Genomic DNA, 21173 nt, shown 5'->3' on the forward strand with positions numbered 1-21173 from the left:
CTGCTGCGAATCAAGCATAAGACCCGACTGAAGCGCCTCAGGCTTGCTATTAGAAAAAGAGATGAAGACGACGAAGGATTTTCAGCTGCGCGTATACATGCCTGTTTATTTACGTTGGCTGCTCTTTAGGCTGCGACTTCGTCAGTGATTAACAGTGAATTGTGGGGCTTCCCAAGAAAAAAAAACATGCGGTTGCAAACACTCTCTCTAAACTGGTGTCTAACACGTGCGTGCGTATTAAACTATTAGCGAGTCTGACGCGGGGACGCGTTAGTCTCGCTAATGAAGCGCGACAAAACCACGAAAGTCGTTTTTTAAAAAAAGTGAAAGAACGAACGTTAATACATGGGCCGAGTTTCATTATCTACAGTTCAAGCAGTGTGTAGCAATAAATTTCTAAGATGCAGGTATTTTGTGCGGTTTTCCAAGTTTGCGATTTTTTTCGAACTTTTTTGTGGGCTTGCAAAAAAAAGTAGTTCTTCTAACAACATTTCCGATTACTTACTCTGTAAAGGCCAACTCCGGCGATTTTTCGACCATGCATGTCAGGGTAATTGTGCTTCTATGTTCCCTAGGCACTTTTGTCACGAGCCCGATAGCTGAAATGCTTAGTAAATGCGAAAATAACTTTTAATGAGCAAAAAGGCACAATACCGAAACCAAAACCTAATAGAGTGCACTGTCTACGTATGACGTACTATTTGGTGAGAACCGGTTGTCGTATAATTGCCTCGCCGGTGCGGGATATGGAAACGGTGAAAGCCTGGATGAGTAGGCACTGGAAGCAGAGGCGAGCGCGACGATCCAAGCCGGCCAATGGCGGTGTTTTATGCCAAACACCGCCACCATCACCATTAAACGCACAATAAACACACAGTAAACGCTCTAGCAGCCAAATTTAGCGATGCCATCGGCTGCGTCACTTCTATTGACATGCCAAACATGACGTCACACAGACAGTGTTGCCAATAATTCTGGCAAGCCAGGTGAGCTTCTCGAGGCAATATTTAAAATTCATTTGCAAACAATCAGCACATATTTCAAGCATGTAATTTGGCATACCTAACAAAAACGTGCAAAGGAACTTACCCAGATAATTTCATTTACATCCATTGAGCTCAAAAAATAGCCGGAGTAGGCCTTTAAAGGCAATAAATACTCTGATTTGAGAAGAATAAGTGCTGTGAAGCGCATCATTTTTTTTCGCTTACGTGCGGTCAAATTTCACAAGTCACGAAATTTGCAGAAAAGAGTTTTTGAGTGCCAAAAGTTGTATATTTTTTTTTTTCGGGCGAACAATTTTTTTTTCACGAAACAAAGTTAGAAACCATTGTTCTAGTGCTAATGCCTAGCCCACAGTAAATAGCATCAAAATCGGGAATGGTGGCCAGGGCATCATGTTCAATCTTATCTGCGGGCACCCTCGTATTGTCCTTTTCTGCACAAAGGTGAACGATCCTCTTGTGTGCTTGGCTGTAAGACGAGCAATCTAACCGCCTTCGTGTGCCTCTTCACCAATTTTATCCTGCGAGCAACGACAACAAAAGACTGACGCCGTTATATATATACACTTTATTTTATCATACCGGTGGCATAGATATATGTACAATACAGAATTTACAATTCCGTGCAATAAAATCGGCAACGCAAACTAACGACCACACGACAGCTTGAACGCAGTGCAAGAGAGCAAGAGAGAGACACTAAAATACAATCTTCAGTGTGTGTTTTTATGTGTGTGTTTGGTAGTAAGGTTAGGAAGGTTATTTAAGACAGGCATAGGAGAGCTGAGTGAGTAGGACGCCTCTGGCCTGTTATAATACGCTTTTGGGAAAGGGGAGGGGTAGTCATGATGGTGACCGAGGAGGGGGGGGGGAGGAATATGTGTGTGCATGCAGGTATGTCTCTTCAATTTGACTGCAATTCAGGAAGGAGTTTTCTAGAATGCGGCGCGTGCCACTGCATAAAATCGCGTCACAAGTCCATAGAGATGGAGGCCTGTGATGCAACTGTAGTATCGTCCGAAAACGCAGCAAACGAGATATGATTTCGACCCAAGTGAATCGCTCCCTCAGTGGGGCGGCAATGGTGTTCACACAAGCATTCCAGCTCTGACCGTGCTCCTTCGTTCGGGCTAGGATGACTCTTGTAACCACGACTAGAGAAACATTTGTCGGTGCACCCTTAAGAAACGGGCACGGAGTCGCGCCGTGTTTCACTGAGAGCTTGCACAACGCCGGCGCTTTCGATGTAGCGAGTGTACGGAAAACAGCTTTCTGCACGAGGCCAAATCAAAGCAGACAGCGCAGAGGCACGCGCTGCACTTTCAAGCGTGTATGAAAGTGCTGGCCGCTCTGAATTAGTGTACAGGTTGCAGCTAAATCAAAAAGACTGAACAAACGTGTGCTTGTGGGTCAATGACAGGTAGATAGAATGATGATTTAAAGGGACACTACTTAGCAACGTTCACTACATCTCTTTCATATAATAAAATAGTATCTGAAAGCGTTTTCATTCAAGTGTGTTGAGGGTCAATCGTCATTACAGAATACGAAGGCTGAACCTCACATTTGAATTTTGTCCCGGAACATGGCCGCCGCTGAAAGTATGCGAGAATAGAGATTTCACAAAATATTCTCGTATGTAGGTCTGAATCAGGCGAAAAAAGAAATCAAGCTGACATGCGTTAAGTTGCAACTTTGCTTCTTTACGATGTAGCTTTCCTGTGTCGAGGCCCCTCACCAGGTTCTGTCGAAAATTTGGCTGCACAATGAAAGTTGTACGCCGTCAACGCAATGCTATACAGCAAGAGCTTGTAGAAAAAAATACTTCAGCTTATAAGAGGCGAACGAAATGTTGCGCCGAGGCGATGCGAGCCGATCCCACCGCCGCAGAGGCTCCTTCTCATTGCCTCGACCAGTGCCAAATTTCGCGCCAACGCCACACCAACGCCTTCAAGTGGCCTTCATTCAAGTGGTTTCATTGTGACGATTTCATTCCCGACACCCGAGCTTCTCACTCTCTTCTCTTCCTATTTCTTGCTTCTCGCTGGTGGTTGTTTCACGGCACTCTTGGGGTTAATCGCCATGCTGTCGTCATTGCGTGTTGCTCAATTAGCATGTGACGTCAGCTCTCTGCTGGCGGGGGAAGGACTTTTCCATCAAGAAGGGCGCGCGAACTTCCATTTGAATCCGGAACGAAAGTCGGTCAAATGAAAATAATATCACCAGAACACTGTAGTCCCCCATGATCTGATCACCAAACTTTTGTTCACGGCCGAGAGGGGCACTACAGTGGTGTCGTCGCCACGCGTATTTCACTTTTGACTTTACTGACTTTTCGCCCAGGAGCATGCAGACTGTTATATGCTGTTACTCGGTGCCGCAGAAGAGTGTACAGCGAGGGGTTTATGAGGCGTGACGAGGAGAGAACAACCGGGGGGGGGGGGGGGGGGGAATGAATTTGTGCATGTGCACTAGTACTTGCGCATCTGCGTGTGTGTGTTTGTGTTATTACAGTGGGTGCTTTACGTAACCTGAACCAAGGCTCAATTGGGAGTTCGTACACTCGTAATTTATTCAGTCAAGTTTCCGCCTTATGATTTTGCACTGTTCATATCGACTGAGCGCTGATACCACACTTAGACAAAATATTCTAAGTGACACAAGGCAATGATGATGTATTGCGTGACAATAACAATAAAAATAACAATTACGAGGCCCGCCATTGTGGGCGGCTCCGGGTAAACATTCGACCACCAGGAGCTATTTTCAGGTGAACCTAAGTTTACATACAATCATTTTTCCACATCAAAATGCGGGCACCATGGCCCGCAATAACGCAACACGTTGTCCACTGAGTGGTAGTTGTAATAACTGAGGACGACTGCTAACTAGATAAATTTGGCGTCAAATGCCCAGAATTTAGAACACTTCTTGATCACTTGGTTTCGATTACGTAAAACAACCAGCATGTGAGTGTTTGTCTTATGCGGCATGCACGTCTGTGAGTGTGCAGCTCGAAAAGCGGAGGTGAGACTGTAGTACTGAGAAGCACGTCGTCGGGCTGCTGTTCAGGACACTCTTGACCCGCTGTCGCCACCAGCGCCTCCGCGCGGCGCAGCTCAGGGTCTGGCACCACGCTGAATCACCCCGCGGGACCGACCAGCTGCAAACAACAGGAACCACAGCACGATGCTTGGCGCCGGCCCACACGTCGAAAGCGGGCCGGCGAATAAAACAGTGGGACGGGAAACGGCAGAGTACACGGGGTCGGGGCGATATTTCAGTTGGCTCAGAAGACGCCGCCGCTACCGCGTGCCGCAAGTGCTCCGTAGCTTCTTCTGCTCTCCCCTTACACCCTACTTCGCCAGTGTACCGCCTCGGGCGAAGGAGCACCAACACCGCCTGATGATTGTGACCTGGCGTAACAGGTCGATTAGGTCGATTACGACCTAAGCGTACAAGCAAGTCTCTCGCCACGTCTAAACGGGGCATTGCCAAACTTGTAATGCTGTTGGACAAGCCGCCACACAGTCCGTGTCAAGCGCGCAACGTTGGAGCCCACGCGACAGCTATTAATTATGTAGTCAGTCACCTGACTATTAAAAAGAACAGTTCGTCCAAGGGAATAAAAACAAAAACAAGAAAGCGCCATCATTTATATACAGAGCCAAACATCTACCATTTAATATGCGAATCTTCCACGAATAAGATAGCTTCAAGAACACCCTTTCAGATGCTTCATGTCAACACCAAAGTGCGCCATGCTTGTCGTAAGCGCAGACTACCAAGGCTAGAGCAAGTATAGAAAAGCGACAAAAGAATTTCCGGAAGCTTAACAAGCAAGGAATATTCAATCTCTCTTGTTCTACTGCGTCAATGTTTACCTCCCCCCTCCCCCTTAGTCATGTCTACGTTTACTTTACGCATGTCAGTGCACGAAAAAAAATTGTAAAGCGTTCGTGGCTTTTGCGGCTATCAGCCGTTGTGTAAATACTGTATGCGCTTATATATTTTGGTGCATGAATGAAACAGTGTCCATGATTCTCGCGTTTTTTTAACCTTTGCACCTAATAATTATTATGATGTAATATATTTGTGTTTAAAAATCTTATTAGTGTGAGGAAGAAGATGGACACATGTGGAAGCACTTTGCCATCGCCTGGCTCGCTCGGCTGTTCGCTCCCTGGCTACGCTTTGCCTGCTGCTGCTGCTATCTTCCCGGTCGCTGTGTACCTCAGTAAACCTACGTGACATTAGTAAACTGTCTAATTACGCTGGCAGTAGCATCTGAGACAGGGCCGTCCATCACACCCTAAAACAACTTACTGTGACGAAAATCGAATGGGAGGTCGAATGGCACAGAGTGGCAGCGGTGCCGAAAAGTGCAGTAAAAGCAAGGCTATAGGATGACACTAGAGGATGCGTGTAAACTTGCATGATCTGAGTAAGCTACCACGAGGTAACTGTGAGAAGTCAAGAATGCAAACAAGCGAAAATGAAAAGGAATGCTCGTCATTGCGCAGGGTCACCAAAAACTCGGTGAAAAACACTTCGTAAAACATAAAAAACCAAAACAAAAAGGAAAAGACTGTCGATTGTGTTGGAATGGTTCAAAGAGTAATAATAATAATAATAATAATAATAATAATAATAAATAAACCCGAAACGACGTTGAGAGGAGTGAAATTTACGGCGAGCGAAGAGGAATGTTTTCAGTGTTGTGAGTGGTCGATAATGCAAACGTTGGAAGCGTACAGCTCTCAACAGTTAAAACAAACAAACGCAACGATGTAGATTTCTGTTGTGCATGTAATGGAGTGTAGGCTGCTAAGGGCGTGGTCAAAAAATAACAAGGCGAGTTCGAACAGCATAAAACAAACAAACATATAAAATGGCTGCCACGTGAGATCCTTTGTGGAGTAAACGCAACACGCGCGCAGGGCTGCAACACGTGCTGTGCTACTGCGCGCGTTTTTATGATTAACAAAAAATGGTTCTTCGTATTTTCGATAAGCATACGCACCTCGTAGGCTGGAGCACCCTAAACTTTGGTGATTGAAACGAGTCTTTTAGTTAATGCGACGGATCATGAACAGAGTTGTTACAAAATTACATCACACTCAGAATTTTGCTTTTTGAGGGTTCTTATTTGGTGTATAATAAGTCTGCTACTGAACTGATTTTTGTAAGAATTTTGTTTCACAAAGCTAATACTGCTGTGGACGAAACATTGTACAATACGTGCGGAGCGATTAATGAATGTAACATGCCCGTACAAATTATCGGGCAAACGGCGAGTTAAGCCAGCTGCATTCGATGCTGTGATGACTAAACGGAGTGTTTGTAAAACAAAGATGTCTAGGACCACAAGTGAAAAAACAGAATTGATTGTTCCACTATGTTATGCTAATACTAGCACTTGTTTATCATTCTCAGCTCTAAGATAACAGTAAAGCAAGAACAGGCGAGCAGTATTGCTAACTACTCACATATTATAAGATATCAGTAAAGTACACGAATAAAACTGGCGGTCTTCGTCAAATTAAAGGAAAGGCGCCCTGTCAGATAAGACGCGAAGTAATGAGACTTTGTGTAGCGAAATGCATTTGCTCATGTGGTTAACAACTGTTCACCTATCTATGAACGAATGGTGAATACCTGCGCGTCATACAAAACCGCCAGGTCACCCAGTACGGTGCAGCGTCGGTGTGCACGGAGTCTTTGCGCAGGCTAGTTGACTAAAAAAGGGGTGTTATGTAGTTGCTAACGACATCATTGTCAATATTAACCCCAACAGCAGCTTGTCGCAACACCTCACATCCAAGCCGCTATGGTTCCGCTGCAGATGAATAACACCGACGGGCTCTTATGAGACAGCTTGTTCGACTAGCTTTGGAACATTTCTGACAATGTTATCGCCAAGGGAGCGCTTGGTTCATTACACAGAGTATCAGCACTTTAAGTGAAACGCTTCTTGCCCTACCAATACACGAACCTTGGTCTTCTGCTGACTTGACCCTGATGATTGTACCCGTACACGTGCCAATGTGCTCTTATGTGTGCCCTCTTGAGTCGCGCTGTTCTCACGTTGGAGAGACGGTCACAAGCCTGGCCGCCTTTTAGACGCTGTCTCGAAGACAAGCCCGTCCTAGCCGATCCAGCCGCCACCCCACCGAATTCAGTGTGCTGCGTATCGCTTGCGTATACATTTCAATCGCGGAACAATGTAGCGCTCAGAGAGCAAAAAACACAACTTCTGTGCAGAGGGCTGTTAGGTTGGCTTTGCAGAAAACATTAACCACTGCATTAATGAGTGTCACTATAATGCTTTTCATTTATGTGCACATCGTCAATAGACGACTAACATTTGTGACGAGCTAAGTTAGAAACCTGAAGGCATGCGTTTCTAAGACGGGAACAAATGCACTGCGCAAATTTTTGGGTTTTCTTGCTGGAAGGCTTCCGCCACACAGAGCAAAACTTGTCATAATACGATATAATACCACCAAATGAACTTCATTTTTGAACGCAGTAGAACGAATCCGCTACTAAGCTGCCAGCTAATGATTTCCGATACATTTGTACATAGCAGTGCTCGATTAGTACTATGTTATTTCATAGGGCGCACAGCATCGACATCAACAACTGCGATGACAAAAGTGATGCCACATTTCTTCGGCTACTCTAATCCTTCATCTCCATTTGCATCTAGATCCGAAATGTGCGATTTCTATTGGAGTATTTTTTTGGTAATTTTCAGTGCCAAGTTTAACGGAATTGCCCTGGAAATATGACAAAAGCTACGATACTTGTGCGATTACATGAAGTTTTCGGTCAGACTTTAAATTGAGATGGTGTGAATTAAGCGAAACTCCAGTATCGTCATTTTCTTCATGAATACAACCTCAGCTACACAGTGACGATCCATAAAACAATTAAGGCAATGCCTTCAGCTCCTTAGTGGCTTTCTATTCTTTTTTCGTCATGAATTGCTTGCTTTGCACGCATTTACATATGTAAGACATGAGCCGAAGGGGGGGGGAGCAGGGGGTTAAGGGATATTATATGGCTTTGCTTTGATACAGCTTTCACAGACCCGTCAGTGAGCAGATAGTCAATAAGCAGATGCAGAAGAGAGTAGAGTACGATGTGGATACATTACAAACATCCACATGAGTGTGTTTGCAATGAGCCGTAAGTGGCTTTTCAATCGCGACGTTTTCTACTCGTATATAAAGCATGCTCGCTTTAGCTGTTGTCTGCACAAACAAAATTCATTCCTACGCAAACAAATTTATCTTTGCGTAGGAATAACCTTAAGAAATAAAGGCACGAGAAAAATTTGGGGGGGGGGGCGCTTTGAAGCCCGATAGATTTTAATGTAAGCCTATAGCAAGTATAAAATGTGCACTTTTCCAGTTCAGAAAACAAGTAACTTGCTAAACCTGCTGTCACCGATTAATCCCTTGAGATATGTTAGTTTATACCGCCATAGTGGTCTACATCACAGTAGCCCTCACTTCCCGGCAGCTTACACAGCGGATCATACACACGGTGAACTAACATAGCCTACAGAATGTTAATGAGATGACCTCGCGGGTGACACGGAACCTTATTTTCCTACAGTGACTTGATCATCAGGCGCTGGAGACGACAAGTTAACAAACGTATAGCTTACCGGAAGAATTGGTGGACTTATTTTCGAGCAGGCGAATGCCAGCAAGCACCTTTCTTTGTATACATGTTCAACTTCGTATCTACGTAGCTTTTTCGTCTTCCCTTCTACTACTGCCACTTCCGAGCTCAGCAGACAGACAAGCTGCATCATATATGAAAGGTTACAGCGCGAAAAACTTTGAATAATAGGTTACACGAAGCAGACGGTAGAAGCGGTACTTCTTGCACAGCGCTTCTGCACATATCATAGTAGCATAGTCGATTGCTGCCCTCATGATTTCCTATCCCTTTTCGCGTAACGTTGCCCCCCTTCTGATAACATTTATTCCGAATAGCCTATGCTTTTTGGTCAGATACTTCTCGTTGTTAGGAAAGATTTTTAACAGCGGAGCTGCTTAAGCCGGAGTATCGCCGAGTAAGCGACACTGCAAGTGGATATGCGCCAACGAGCTGCTTGCATAGCATAGCCATCTATAGTGCAGTATTGCAAGAGGGTGGGAGACGGAAGTGAGGTTAAGAAGGAGGAAAAAGGAGAAGGGTAAGGCTACCAGCTCCGCTGTTTCCTCAGTCCTTGCCCCTCTAGTGCATTTAAACAGCGGGTATCATGTATTGCACTTATCTTTGTCCTAATGTAACTTGAGAATTATTTACTGTAGTTTAACCAGACTTCATTAGCTGTCTAAACAAACAAACAAAAGAACATGATGGCACAAGCCTACCATAGTAACAGCTCTAAAGTGTAGCCGCGATGAAAAGTTTGGCTGCCTTTACCAAGGTCACTAAGCCCTTTCGTAAGTGTATTCAATATGCAAGTGGTATACTCCCTTATCTACACTATTAACTCTCCAACTTTTTTCTTATTATAAGGTTTCGATTATAAGGCTCAAGCCGACATCAAGATAGTCCCCATCGAGCAGTCTGTTACATGAATCGCGAAATTACCCAATTATATGGAGCGTTAAACACAATCGCTATGTTTTGAGACATGCTCTTAGGTTTTTAAAATGCTTTAAGGAAGATAGGTTAAAAATCCTGTGAATGGATAGCACAAGATAAACTACAATTTTTCGGTAAGCTATACTGCACCTAATTCTCAATCTACACTTTGTCTTGCACGAAATATCTGAACTGTCTGTAAATAGGGGACGCGCCCACTAAATCGAATCTGTTTTGTAGACAGTGGTGTAAGCACTCATGTCACTCATTCTAATACACAGTAACATACTGGTGGTGGAGATGATGCTATTCGTTACTCATAACGCTTACGTGTTCCTTACGTTTCGTCATTTTTTTGTGTAGTTTAGAATCAAATAATGTTTCGAGAAGGCTTTTAATTGGTGCAAGATGGTTATCATATTTACGCTACGCGTCTGTACTACCAACTCGTAACGACCTCTTTACGGCTCGCTATAATATATATACAGCACTGAACAAAGGAGTGTATCGCCTATAAAGCAGTCACTAAACAAAGGCGTCCGTGACCACAGCTCTGGTTCCAGTAGTGCTCACCTTAACAAAGTTTCAAGGCACAGCGATTTCCCTCTGCTTTCTTCTTGCCCGTAAGCTTCGCACTCGCGCGTCTAGTCGCGCGTGTGCACTGTGAGCAAGGAGCCAAGTGGGGCATGCGGCAGCGGCTGGCATTATACACAAGAGAGCCGAGTTGCAGTGGGCGTACACCATTAATATAGGTTGAGGAGGACGCTAGTGGACTTCCTTAAAAAGCTCTGAAGGGTAGTAGCTCCCCGTAAGGTAAAGGAGACATCAACGGCAACACACGTGACGAGAATAGCACGCTGTGAAAGACTTCTTATTCAGCCTTTGAAACACTGAGCTACAGGATGCCTTTGACAGGTCGAGGTACTGCAAGTTGCGCAACTGAAGATGCGAGATTCCAAGCCCGATCTTCACTCCCTCCGCCGCCGCCAAGGAAAGGCAGCTCAGAGGGCCCTTCCCCGCCCTTCCCGAAAGCCCTGACCACCGTCGTTGTACGCACCAAGACACACGGTAATAGCACAAACTACAATGCATACACCTCTCACTCGAATTGCGCCTAGCCCAGACAGCACTGCGTAACAAAGCCTTGCGGTCCATGGCACGAAACAAGCAAACAGAAGAATAAGGAACAAGTAGCGCTCCACCACAGATCAGTCCAAGTAAAGAGTGCTGTCACTGGACTGGAAATGAGTCTTGAACAACACGAGCGTTCAAGAAGCTCACCACGTCGACTATATAGACTTTTTAAAGGAGAGAGAAAAAGAAAACAGCAGCGGTGTATGATACAAAGACACGGATAACAATCGGTGCAACGGCACACCTGATGATGTTTGTGAATGGGAACAACTTGGGCAGCTTATTAAATACGGTCGCACGCACACGGACGAAGAGAAGAGGAGAACCGGGGCTTGATCGGTTCACAGTGGAGGAAGAGAAAATACTCTTTTGGTCTGACTCGGGCGGCGCACCTTCTTGTTCGCTCTCTGCCGGACCAAGGAGACGGGCCGCACAGCCAACAACGGCGAGGCGCGATAGAATGTGTCGTGTAAATATAGAATATGTATATGTACATACAATAATATGTATTTATATAGATAGGCTCGCGGATGTGTGCACGCGACTCTCAAGCAACAAGTGACGCGCGCGAGTGACCAGAGGCGCGCAGCGAACAACAGGGCGTTGGTGGGGCCCCCATATGACTAGTGTGTGTGCGCAGTGGCCGGAGGAGCACCAAGAGCCGGCGAGCTTCAGTCGTGGTGGACTAGATTGTCCGGCCGTGGCCCGCGCACCCGATGAAGGCCGTTGAACACCCACGTGGTGGAGGGGCTGGCGGTGGCTGCCAGCCCGCGGCTGCAAATGACCGGCGGGTCAGCGCCACACCTTGAGTTTCCGGAAGGAGATCTTTCGCAGGCGCGCCGCCATGGCGGCTGGCGGCGCGTCGTCGTCGGACAGCGTCTCGCCCTCGCTGTGCACCTGGCGGGGCTCGCGACTCGTGCACGGCTCGCAAGAAGACGCTCCGGCGTCCGCCGCTGCCGAGCGCACTGGCGACTGCTTCGGCGACGGGCACGACTTGTCACGCTCTGCAAAGACACGGTTCTCCTCTCAGTGGTTCCACTCTGCGCCAGATTCGCAGAAAGAGAGGCCTCGGAATTTGTATGACGTTTACTGTTTCATATCCTTTTCAGAACTCTCACCTCAATTTAGGGTAGACTGGGCTGAAATGAGACACTCAGCAAAACGCCACATTTTGACTCTGCCGGCCACTGTAGCTAATACAAAAAAAAAATAATTTCCATCGTTTCTCTTTTTCAGCGATAATTGTGCATGTCCTTGTCTATCTTTTCATTTGTAAAAGCTGACGATTGCTCGCAGCGTTCGCGCGGGAAAATTTACTGTGCTGGTGTGCTTTAGTGACTCGTCAAAAAGGGACAATATTGTGCTGGCCAAATTTTCGGATCCATGCATGGCGCTCTTCCAGTGTCAGTACAACAGCCTATTTATTCTGTTGATTTATACTACTAGCTACATGGAAAAGTTTAGTTCATTTGCTGCCTAGAAACAAAGCTGAAATTGTTTTGAATTCGGGCACATGAGAGGGCCAAATTCGACAAAAAGGCATCGAATTGGCTTTGAAAGTGTCTTATTAAGGAAACCATTTACTTACACTCATTATATATTATATTTCTTTGTTTAGGCGGGCTCGGAAGTACCAGAGAATGTTATATAAAGCTTTCTTCGAGAAAGACATTTGAAAGAGGACACACTGCTGTTTAAGACAGGACTCGCTCCATTCGCGCTGCGTCAAGGTTCTTCCACGTCCCCAAAAATGCTCTCCATAAACGCATGATAAACTTGGAAGATTCTCCCAAGCTGTTCACAAACGCGTTTTGGGATAGAGTTTTAATAACATTTCTTCAATACCAAATTTTCAAACAAGAACAAGCACTCAAAAAAAATCGAAGCTAGCACAGTTTTGCAAAGCCCGGCTGGCGAAGCTTAAAGCCACAAAACACCCATGCAGTTCTGCATCAAAACGGCAAAAAGAGACAAAAAAAGATGCGTTAGTATGTATATAGCCTTTTATTGATGAATAACCCAATGAAGTGTTGGCATTAACAAAATATAACATTAGCACAAAGAAAGACGGGTGGTGTCTGATTAGCTAAGAGTGTTCGACCAGCACGGCCCAGGGTTCTCGACAAATTTGATTCGTAGAGTGCTATGACCGGGCTTGCGAAGACTGCGCCGGGGCTTACGGAGTGAATTTCAAGTGTTGCTACAGCAAAAACTGTTGGACTTTTTTTTTGACAATGTATCATTTTTCCCGATGCATTTTCTCATTTCGCCCAGCAGGTTGGGGCAAAATAAGACATCTGGTGCATTTTTATTTCTCTTTAGAATAAACTTCTGAACAGTGGGAACATGGTCATATTATGTAGGACATACTTTTAATCCAAAGGCAAGTTTCTGCATTGATGTTTTATGGCCATGAGTGAAGTATGACAGAATATTCAATATATTCATATTTTTATTGCATTTGAACCTACTCTACCCTATCTATACAGTTTAACTTGGCAAATGCCATATTTTTACAGTGCTTGGTGGTGGTACAGTGCTGCTTACCTTTGGATTTGATTGAGCTGCGTAGACGACTGAGGCGATAAAAGCTGGAGCATTTAGGGGCGCTCATCTTTCGCCGTTCGCTCAAGCCCTGAAACGAGACAAGAAACAGTTTATCTTTCAAAGCTGCAACAACAACAACAAACATAACAACAACAACAACAACAACGACGACCACAACAACAGCAACAACAACAATAACAACAACAACAACAAAGTAAAGCATCCGGCTGCCTTTTCGAGTCTGCGCAATCGCACACAGACCACTCACCTCATTTCGCTCCCTCAGTTCAAACCATCCGCGGCCCTTCCACTGGGACTGCACCAGGTAGACGTTCTCGTCGTCCATCAGGGTGCGTAGACCGCGGCAGGGGCCCCGGCGCCGCACCGAAGAGCCGACCGTCGGCACGCTTTCGGTTAATGGAGACGGGTACTCCACCTGTTCCACGAGCACAAAGTTGTTCGGGTCCTCCGTGCGTCGGGCCTTCGTCAGAGCCTGCGCAAAGGTCGGATTACTACAGTGGTTACCATAATACAGTCTTTACTGCGAAGCCAACCCTAATTTTAGGCGTCGGTTCACACCTACATCTTTGGCTCCGGTGACATCCCCTGTTGAACTATTTTTCGGGCGCACGCTTTACGTTTGAGTTGATCATGAACCATTATGACGGACAAAAGATATATCGACCGATAAAAATGAGTATTAAAGATACCAGGTATAGTGCTTATTTCAAAGCTTCCAATAAGATAGAGAATAACGGATATTTTATGATTACAATCTCTATCGACCCTGGAGGTGTACGTACCTGAGCAATAATATCCTGAGCAGTGCTGCTTATAGGAGCTTTCAGAATTGCATACGGCTGGTCGGCGGAGACGTTGTACACGCAGACCAAGTAGGCCGGCTCGCCATCACACCACCCGATGAAGCCCGCGTTCCCGTGCTCCTTGTTGCTCGAAGATTTGATGGTCGTCATCCACGCCCGTGTGCTCGGGTCCTGCGCGTGAGCGACAATGAGCGAATGGCGCGTGCTCGCTTGCCATGCTTGAATGGCTGCACAAGGCACATAAATATTTACACTGTGCACACGCTTAATAACACGAGCTTTGCGGATATGCACTGGTACAAGTTCGCGGTATCGGCGTCGCTCCATTAGGCAACGCAGCTATAGCAACCGTTTTGATGTATGTAACAGCAACACGGTTGATGTTATATACAGTTCCCGGAAATTCATTTTCCAAAAGAAAAAAAGTCTTATTGGCATTTTTATTTGTTTTTTCAAAATAAATCTTACAGCGCTTCCACACGTTACTCACGCTAGTTTTGAGTCCCGTAAAAAAATATTTGGAGAGGATGTGGCAGCTGGAGAGAATGTGGCACCGCTGCGCACGGAACATAAAAGGCGATTGTTTCCGGAAAATAAAAGGGGTTAAGTGAGCGCATTGTGTCGTCCACATTTTCCTATTTGTTCTCGGCGGCTGCAGCTAAAAAAGTTTTCAAAATTCTAATACGATTACTTCCGTATATGCCGGCCGCGGCGGAGCATCGGCCATGGTGCTCGGCTATAGGTCATGCGAGTTTAGAACCAGTGGGTGAAGATCAGAAAAAAAAAACGCTATAGCGTCACATCGAAGTTCCGTGTTGCCCGAAGATTGCAATTATCGCCTAACGACACGTGCCTTGAATGAAGACCATAAAACGCTAGTACGTTCATTGCAGTGCGCGAGCACAAGTTTCAGCATGGACAAATTAGGGGGACTCAATGTTCGCGTAAAATGTCACCTATTAATATTTTTTGCCGTTTGCGCTGTTATACATACTGGAGCAAGTGTGTAGAATATCGAAATAGCCCTAGGATTTTGTGGGACACCTGGAAACGTTCGAGAGAGAAGAGACTCACGTCGGCCAGTTTTTTCAGTATGAAACGGCTATCCGGGCTGGAACCGGCAGGCTGCGATGCCAGCGGACATTCGTCCGGGTCTAGGATCCTCTGCGTGGTACTCTTTTCCTGGGTAACTCGGCCCCAACCCGGCTGCGCCTCCTCCATGAGGACATAGTCATCGAGACTGTCGTTCGGCTTGTTGGCCTTTTGAAGCGCCTGCAGTTAGCAGAAGCAACGAGACGAACCTCTATATGGTGACATCGTCGTATCACAAGGGCTCGACCGCGCACTTTGTGATGAAGCTCAAAAAGATGTGGAAGGTTTCTTAGTTAGAAGGATGGAGAGCGACTCAACCTTTTAGTTTGCGGAAAAAAGATATACACTTAATTTTCCAACAAAAAAAAAAAAGAAATAGAACGATGCGGTGGGAAGGAGCGTGCTTTGTGCCACCCAAGTGGAAATGAGATGGAACTCTGACCGAGTGTGGCAGCTGCTTTAATACCCAGAAAAGTACTAAGGGAATAACTGGGCTTACATGAATGGTGCTCTAAGTATACACTGACTCAATGTTCATTAACCAGCCAGATGAGCATGTGACGTGGCTTTAAACGCTTGTTTTTTTAGTCAAGCTCCTCTCTATTCCTCTAATTCAAAAAAGTCCTTTTTCTTGATAAACTTTAATGAGAGTGTACTACCGAATGTCCTCGTAGTTGTTTCATATTTAGTTGTAAATGGTGTACACTTTGTACCACGTGTATTGAGGGTGCGATACACGTGGTAAGCAGTATACTTGTTGTATACAGAGCGTTAAAGGTGAAGTGCAACAGATCGAAAATCATTACACGTGCTCGATGAAGCAATGCGCCAACTATACTTTTATACTGCAAAGGACACAAACCTAAATTTTGATTAGTCCACACAATTCGATACATCTTAATTGAATTTGCATGTTTTTTCTCAGATTTTTGTTAAACGAGTTGAAAGAGAAACTGTTTCATCGCCAATGTTCTCTGTGTCTCTTCGAGCTCTCGGACCCTCACCAACAGGATCCTGCACGTTGAAAAAGCACCGCAATGGTTCCCAACCTGTGTGTCCGAGCTCTACCGAATATAAGTCGTATACAAGTCTGTCTTGCAGAAAACTTTTTCACGCTAAATAAAATCCAAAAAAAAAGATGACAGCAAGGTATCAAGTGGGACGTTCTAATTAGCAAATGCGGTCAGCCTAATGTCGAAAAACGCGTGCCAACGGAAAACTTAGGAAGTGCGACTCCCTGTAATAATGAAAAGCCTCACTGGGCTAACTACTTTTAACGCCATGGCTGAGAGGCTCTGCGCGCACGCTAAGTCACCAAGGAGACTTGTGTGCTTGGGAATGAATATAAGTAAATATGCCGTGAGAATCCTTCACTTACTTGAGCAATAACTTCTCGCGATGTGGTGTCCTCCGTTACCTTCAGTATCGTTTTTGGTTCATCCGGCATGACTCCGTGTACCACAAGGAAAAACATTCGACGCTTCAGACCCTGAGCTCCGGCGACCAGGTTCTGCAATAGAAGCATTGAACAAAAGAAAGTTACACTTTTTGCATATTCAAGAGAGGCTCCAACAGGGTACCCCCACGTTGCTGAGGCACAAGTTCAGGCACTGTTATCAAGCATGAAATAAATGGTCGTAAAACATTTTAGTCGATGAAAATGCCACTCTGAAACTCAGCACTTCGCCCTGCACGCAGTCTCGCAGTGCTCCTCTCTATATAGGTGTGAATTGTTTGAGGAAGGCAGATGGGATTTGTAGAGGACACTTGCATTTGGCGCGGTTTAAGTCTTCTACGGCAGAGCCGTTGACTTTGCCACAAGAGGAGGGTGAATTGAGGGAATAATCAGCCAGAGGAGGTGAGGGCACCGAAATAAGGGGGTCCCCTGCCGTCGCCATGGAACTTAGCATCCACACGGGGATTTGCACATAAGCCACGCGGAAAGCCTAAGCGGTCTAATCGCTGCTGTGTGCGAATGTCGTGGTAGGTAGTAAGCCGATCTCGCGCTATAAACGGCACCTCCTCCGTAGCGACACGTCCGATTTGCGGGCGCCGGCATATGAACCGCCTAGTTTCCGAGAAGGCTCGCATACGAAGGAGTCCAGATTAGTGTTACACTGTCACTTGGTGTGTGTGTGGGGGGGGAGGGGGGTGTGTACTAAAAGGAGGCCTATGGAGACGCTGCCCGATAATATATTATGTACGACAGGTTTAGAATCAGTGACGATAACAGATAATTGTTGCATTGAGGGCCAAGAATATGGCCGCCTTTTCCGAGGTTGAAGAAGAAATTGAGGCTGCCGTTGCCACCTGGCCGTGACCGCTTAGGATGTATATGCGTGATGATGTCCACTCCTTTGATCAGTGACGTCAACATATTAATGTATAGTCCCCACCAAAGCGTGTTTAATAATCATATCGTACGCGTAAAACCTTAGTATTACATAACGTACTCGTGTAACGCCTAGTGAGTAACACATCATTCGAATTGACCACTTCCTTATAAGAAGTAGGAAGTTAACAATATTGAGAACAGAAATTTTGTGATTTCAACTTCGATAGGCTCTTGTAATAAGATTTCTTCAGGTTCGCTCGGTCATGTTGCTGCAACTGTACACATTGTTTGTTGTAAAAAAAAATCCCGTACGTTTCTACAAAGTCACACCATTTTCTATAGTCCCGAAAGCTATCGAAGTACACAGTGAACGTGGTTCGTGGTTCGTGGTTCATGGAATCGAGGCGCATGTATCAGAACTTTAGCGTTCGCAGTATCCCTCTTCAGTGGGGAGGTGCGAAGGTTAGTCTCAGAGTCCGCTCTCCCTGTCAAGTCGCAGCTTTCTTTGCACCACCTCCACTACAAGAGGGAGTGGTCAACCTCCCTTTCCGTGCCAATGCCTACGGACCCGACGTTTCAATCTGTAAGCACCTTACACTCACATCTCTGCCGTCGCAGCGAATGCTGTCGGTCGAAGAGATTTCCTTGGTCCTTCCCTTGGCCTTCTTGGGGACGGCACCTTCAAGCAGGTCTCCGTTCTGGTGGACGACTTCCAGCCCTTCATCCTCGAACTCGGAGTAGACGAACAGTGATGACAGAGGAAGCGGCTGGTTCTGAGGGCTACGCAAGCGTACGTGCCTGTAACCTGCAACCAGCCATCGTGCGTCAAGTATACTTGGACGTGAAAGAAAACGTGCACGTGTGCACACATACTATACACCTACCTTGAGCACGGCAAAAACCAGGTATGAACAAAAGATTTCAGCGGGCACTGTTTGAATTGGCTGAATAATTTTTAGTTTTCTTTCTTCACGTCTACTGGGGTGCTCGCAAACCGGGTTGGTCATTGCATATAGCCCCTCTTCTATTGCGCGACTTCCGTCATTTACTTGTTCACCTCGACCTATGGCTGTCGTATACTAATGTGCTATTCTGCATTTACAAACATCCATCGTTAGCAGCATATTTCATACACTGCTTACGATTCTTTTGCACTTCCACGCACTTCTGATTTATATTTTATATCGTGGCCGAAGGAGCATGTGTGTGCTAGCATTTTAATTTATTGCTTTTCTCGGCAACGCGTCTGAGCACACCAACGTGGTAACGCGGTTCTCAAACAGAGCTCACCTTGCTTCAGGTTTTTGACGGGGATCACTCGTTGAGAGAGGATGTGATTCGTCATCACGTCGATAACAGAAAAGCGCAAGAATGCCAATTCTGCAAAGGCGATCTGGAAAATAGAGATTGAAAAAATGCAGCATGAGTCAGCTTCGAAAGTCTCTAGCGTGAAATGCACCAGTAAGTATCCACAAACACAACGCCAACTGCGGAACGAAACAGACGCTTCTCACAAAAATTATCATACTAGCTTAAGAAACACTAAGTGAGTTGATGTGCGTAGTCAAGCAAGAACAAATCCACAAGCTACAGCAGGTTACATTTCAACCGGTTCAGGGCCTATAGCTTTGTAAAGTTACGAAAACCCTTGGGGCCGTAAAAGGGCACTGTCGCTGGCATTGAGCATACAATGCATCGAGATCACAAGCAGCACTTGCAGTACAACAGCACTAGAGAGCAAAGGGACCAGATGAATAGGATTGACACGCACGCAGGCTCCCTTGTCCTGTGATCCCTTGTTTTCCAAAGAGGGAAGGCAGGGAGAACTCTCCCCTACTCTCCTCAGAGGAGGGGGGGGGAGGCGCAAAATCTACCCCTTATATTGACTTAATAGGGGGCAAGGCACTGCAATACTCTCCCCCCCTTATGGGCAACCATGCATGCGCACACCTATGTTTCCCAGACATTCTTTTACTGCAAGCATAAGATAACAAGCCCCAAAATACGTCTTCATAAGCAGTACATCATACCTATTACATCAAAGCTCAATCGAAAGAAAGAAAAAACGTTGCCTTTTTACGTAGTCCTACTGTAAATAAAGAAATAATTTGAGTAGACAACACAAAGCAACGTCAAATGTGATTTCCAAGCAGGAACGATATAGTTTGCTGGAAATCAGCTATTCGCTGAAGAAATGAATTTACAGCCACGTACGCCGTGACTATTTTATCTGGCAACACTCATCTCAGTGGGATGTGGACGATGCATGAAAACCCTGGAAATAAGACTACAAGTCTTCGATATATTATGACACGTGTTGTCGCAGTGAGGCTGATCGAGGCACACAGTGCACGGCGCAATGAGGGAATATATGGCGGCAGTGTTGTAGCTAAGGAAGGGTGAAATTAACCCACATTCCTCCTGAAACACTTCAATTTTGCATGTGTATATACACGCACACATACAAATGTAATTTTCAATATGGTTGATTGGGCGAGTTGGTAATACATGACTGTTTGAATTGAGAGCGCACTACGTAGACGCGAACAGGAAAGGCGGGGACGAGCGCTTGTCCCTGTCTTTCCTGTCCACGTCTACGTTGTGCGCTCTTATTTGAAACAAACACTTACAAACGCATGCAACGACACACAACAAGCAAGATTAACCCCTCCCCTCCCATCGAAAAACAATTTCCGCGACGCTACTGGCTGGAGATAACATGAATCTATTTACACGCAAAGCTGTGACTCGTAAAGTAGAAGAGAACTTTTTTTTGCCTTAAGACTAAGACCAGGCGTAAAAAATTCGACCTACCCGGAAGCAGAAACTGTCTTGCCAGATGGGATTGAGCGAGTTGCGTTGCACAATCTTGGTTTTAAGGCGATTGCAGTCGAGCGGCACGCCAACCACTTCGACCTCAACCTGGGGGCTGCAGGCGTACGTGTTCTGACACACGTATTGGCCGGAGATCACCTGCAGCGAGCGATACAACCTTGAACAGAGCAGAATCAGTCAACTGCATGCTGTTAAGAATGCGGTTGCTGACGAGATTTGTCAATTTTTCATTGACACGATCACTGTTACCGACACGATACGTGCATACACTTTGTATGCGTAATTTGTTATATAATTTATATTAATCATGTCATACATTATTTCTATGTATGTATACCTTCACGTAGCAGTTTTTCTACTATTTTTTCAGTATTTTCTTCATTTGTGCAAATCCTGACTGACACTGCCTCTTACGGAGATAGCTGTTTCATCAAGTTCCTCAGGTATTACGAGCTTTTACGCGGCGTTTCTCGCTTTAGAATGAAGCAAAGTAAGCTGAATTTACTATTACATATGTGCACCAGTAATCAAAGCAACTTCATAACATTCGAGCCACCGCTCGACCCCATTTGCGCAATAGCAATTTTTAACTGGTGTCATCATGCACCATTTTTCTGTACAGTTCACAGCCTCACTGATCTGGAGATAAGCAGGTCATGGTGGTTTTGGGACGTTAAACCCCACAAATCAATCAATCATGGTATGAAAGCGTGCCTTTCACTGTGCTTTCTGTACTACAAACTAGCCGCCGCAATGACGTAAGTTCATACTTTTTACTACGTCGCACGA

At 45.6% G+C, this 21173-nt stretch overlaps 1 protein-coding gene across 2 annotated transcripts in view; it reads right to left on the reverse strand.

Moving 5' to 3' along the window:
- Nucleotides 1-1554: 1554 nt before the first annotated feature.
- Nucleotides 1555-21173, reverse strand: part of LOC119175883 (uncharacterized) — a 766025-nt gene continuing 746406 nt past the window's right edge. For both annotated transcript variants that reach the window (XM_075876430.1, XM_075876431.1), the window contains 9 exons: nt 20364-20522; nt 18840-18942; nt 18152-18354; nt 16593-16724; nt 15197-15394; nt 14102-14293; nt 13567-13791; nt 13299-13386; nt 1555-11755 (listed from right to left, as the gene is read on the reverse strand). In XM_075876430.1, coding sequence (XP_075732545.1) covers nt 11544-11755; nt 13299-13386; nt 13567-13791; nt 14102-14293; nt 15197-15394; nt 16593-16724; nt 18152-18354; nt 18840-18942; nt 20364-20522 — 1512 coding nt within the window. In that variant the 3' untranslated portion in view covers nt 1555-11543. The remainder of the gene's footprint in view (nt 11756-13298; nt 13387-13566; nt 13792-14101; nt 14294-15196; nt 15395-16592; nt 16725-18151; nt 18355-18839; nt 18943-20363; nt 20523-21173) is intronic.

This window comes from Rhipicephalus microplus, chromosome X, assembly GCF_043290135.1.
Source record: "Rhipicephalus microplus isolate Deutch F79 chromosome X, USDA_Rmic, whole genome shotgun sequence".
NCBI classification, from domain to species: Eukaryota; Metazoa; Arthropoda; class Arachnida; order Ixodida; family Ixodidae; genus Rhipicephalus; species Rhipicephalus microplus.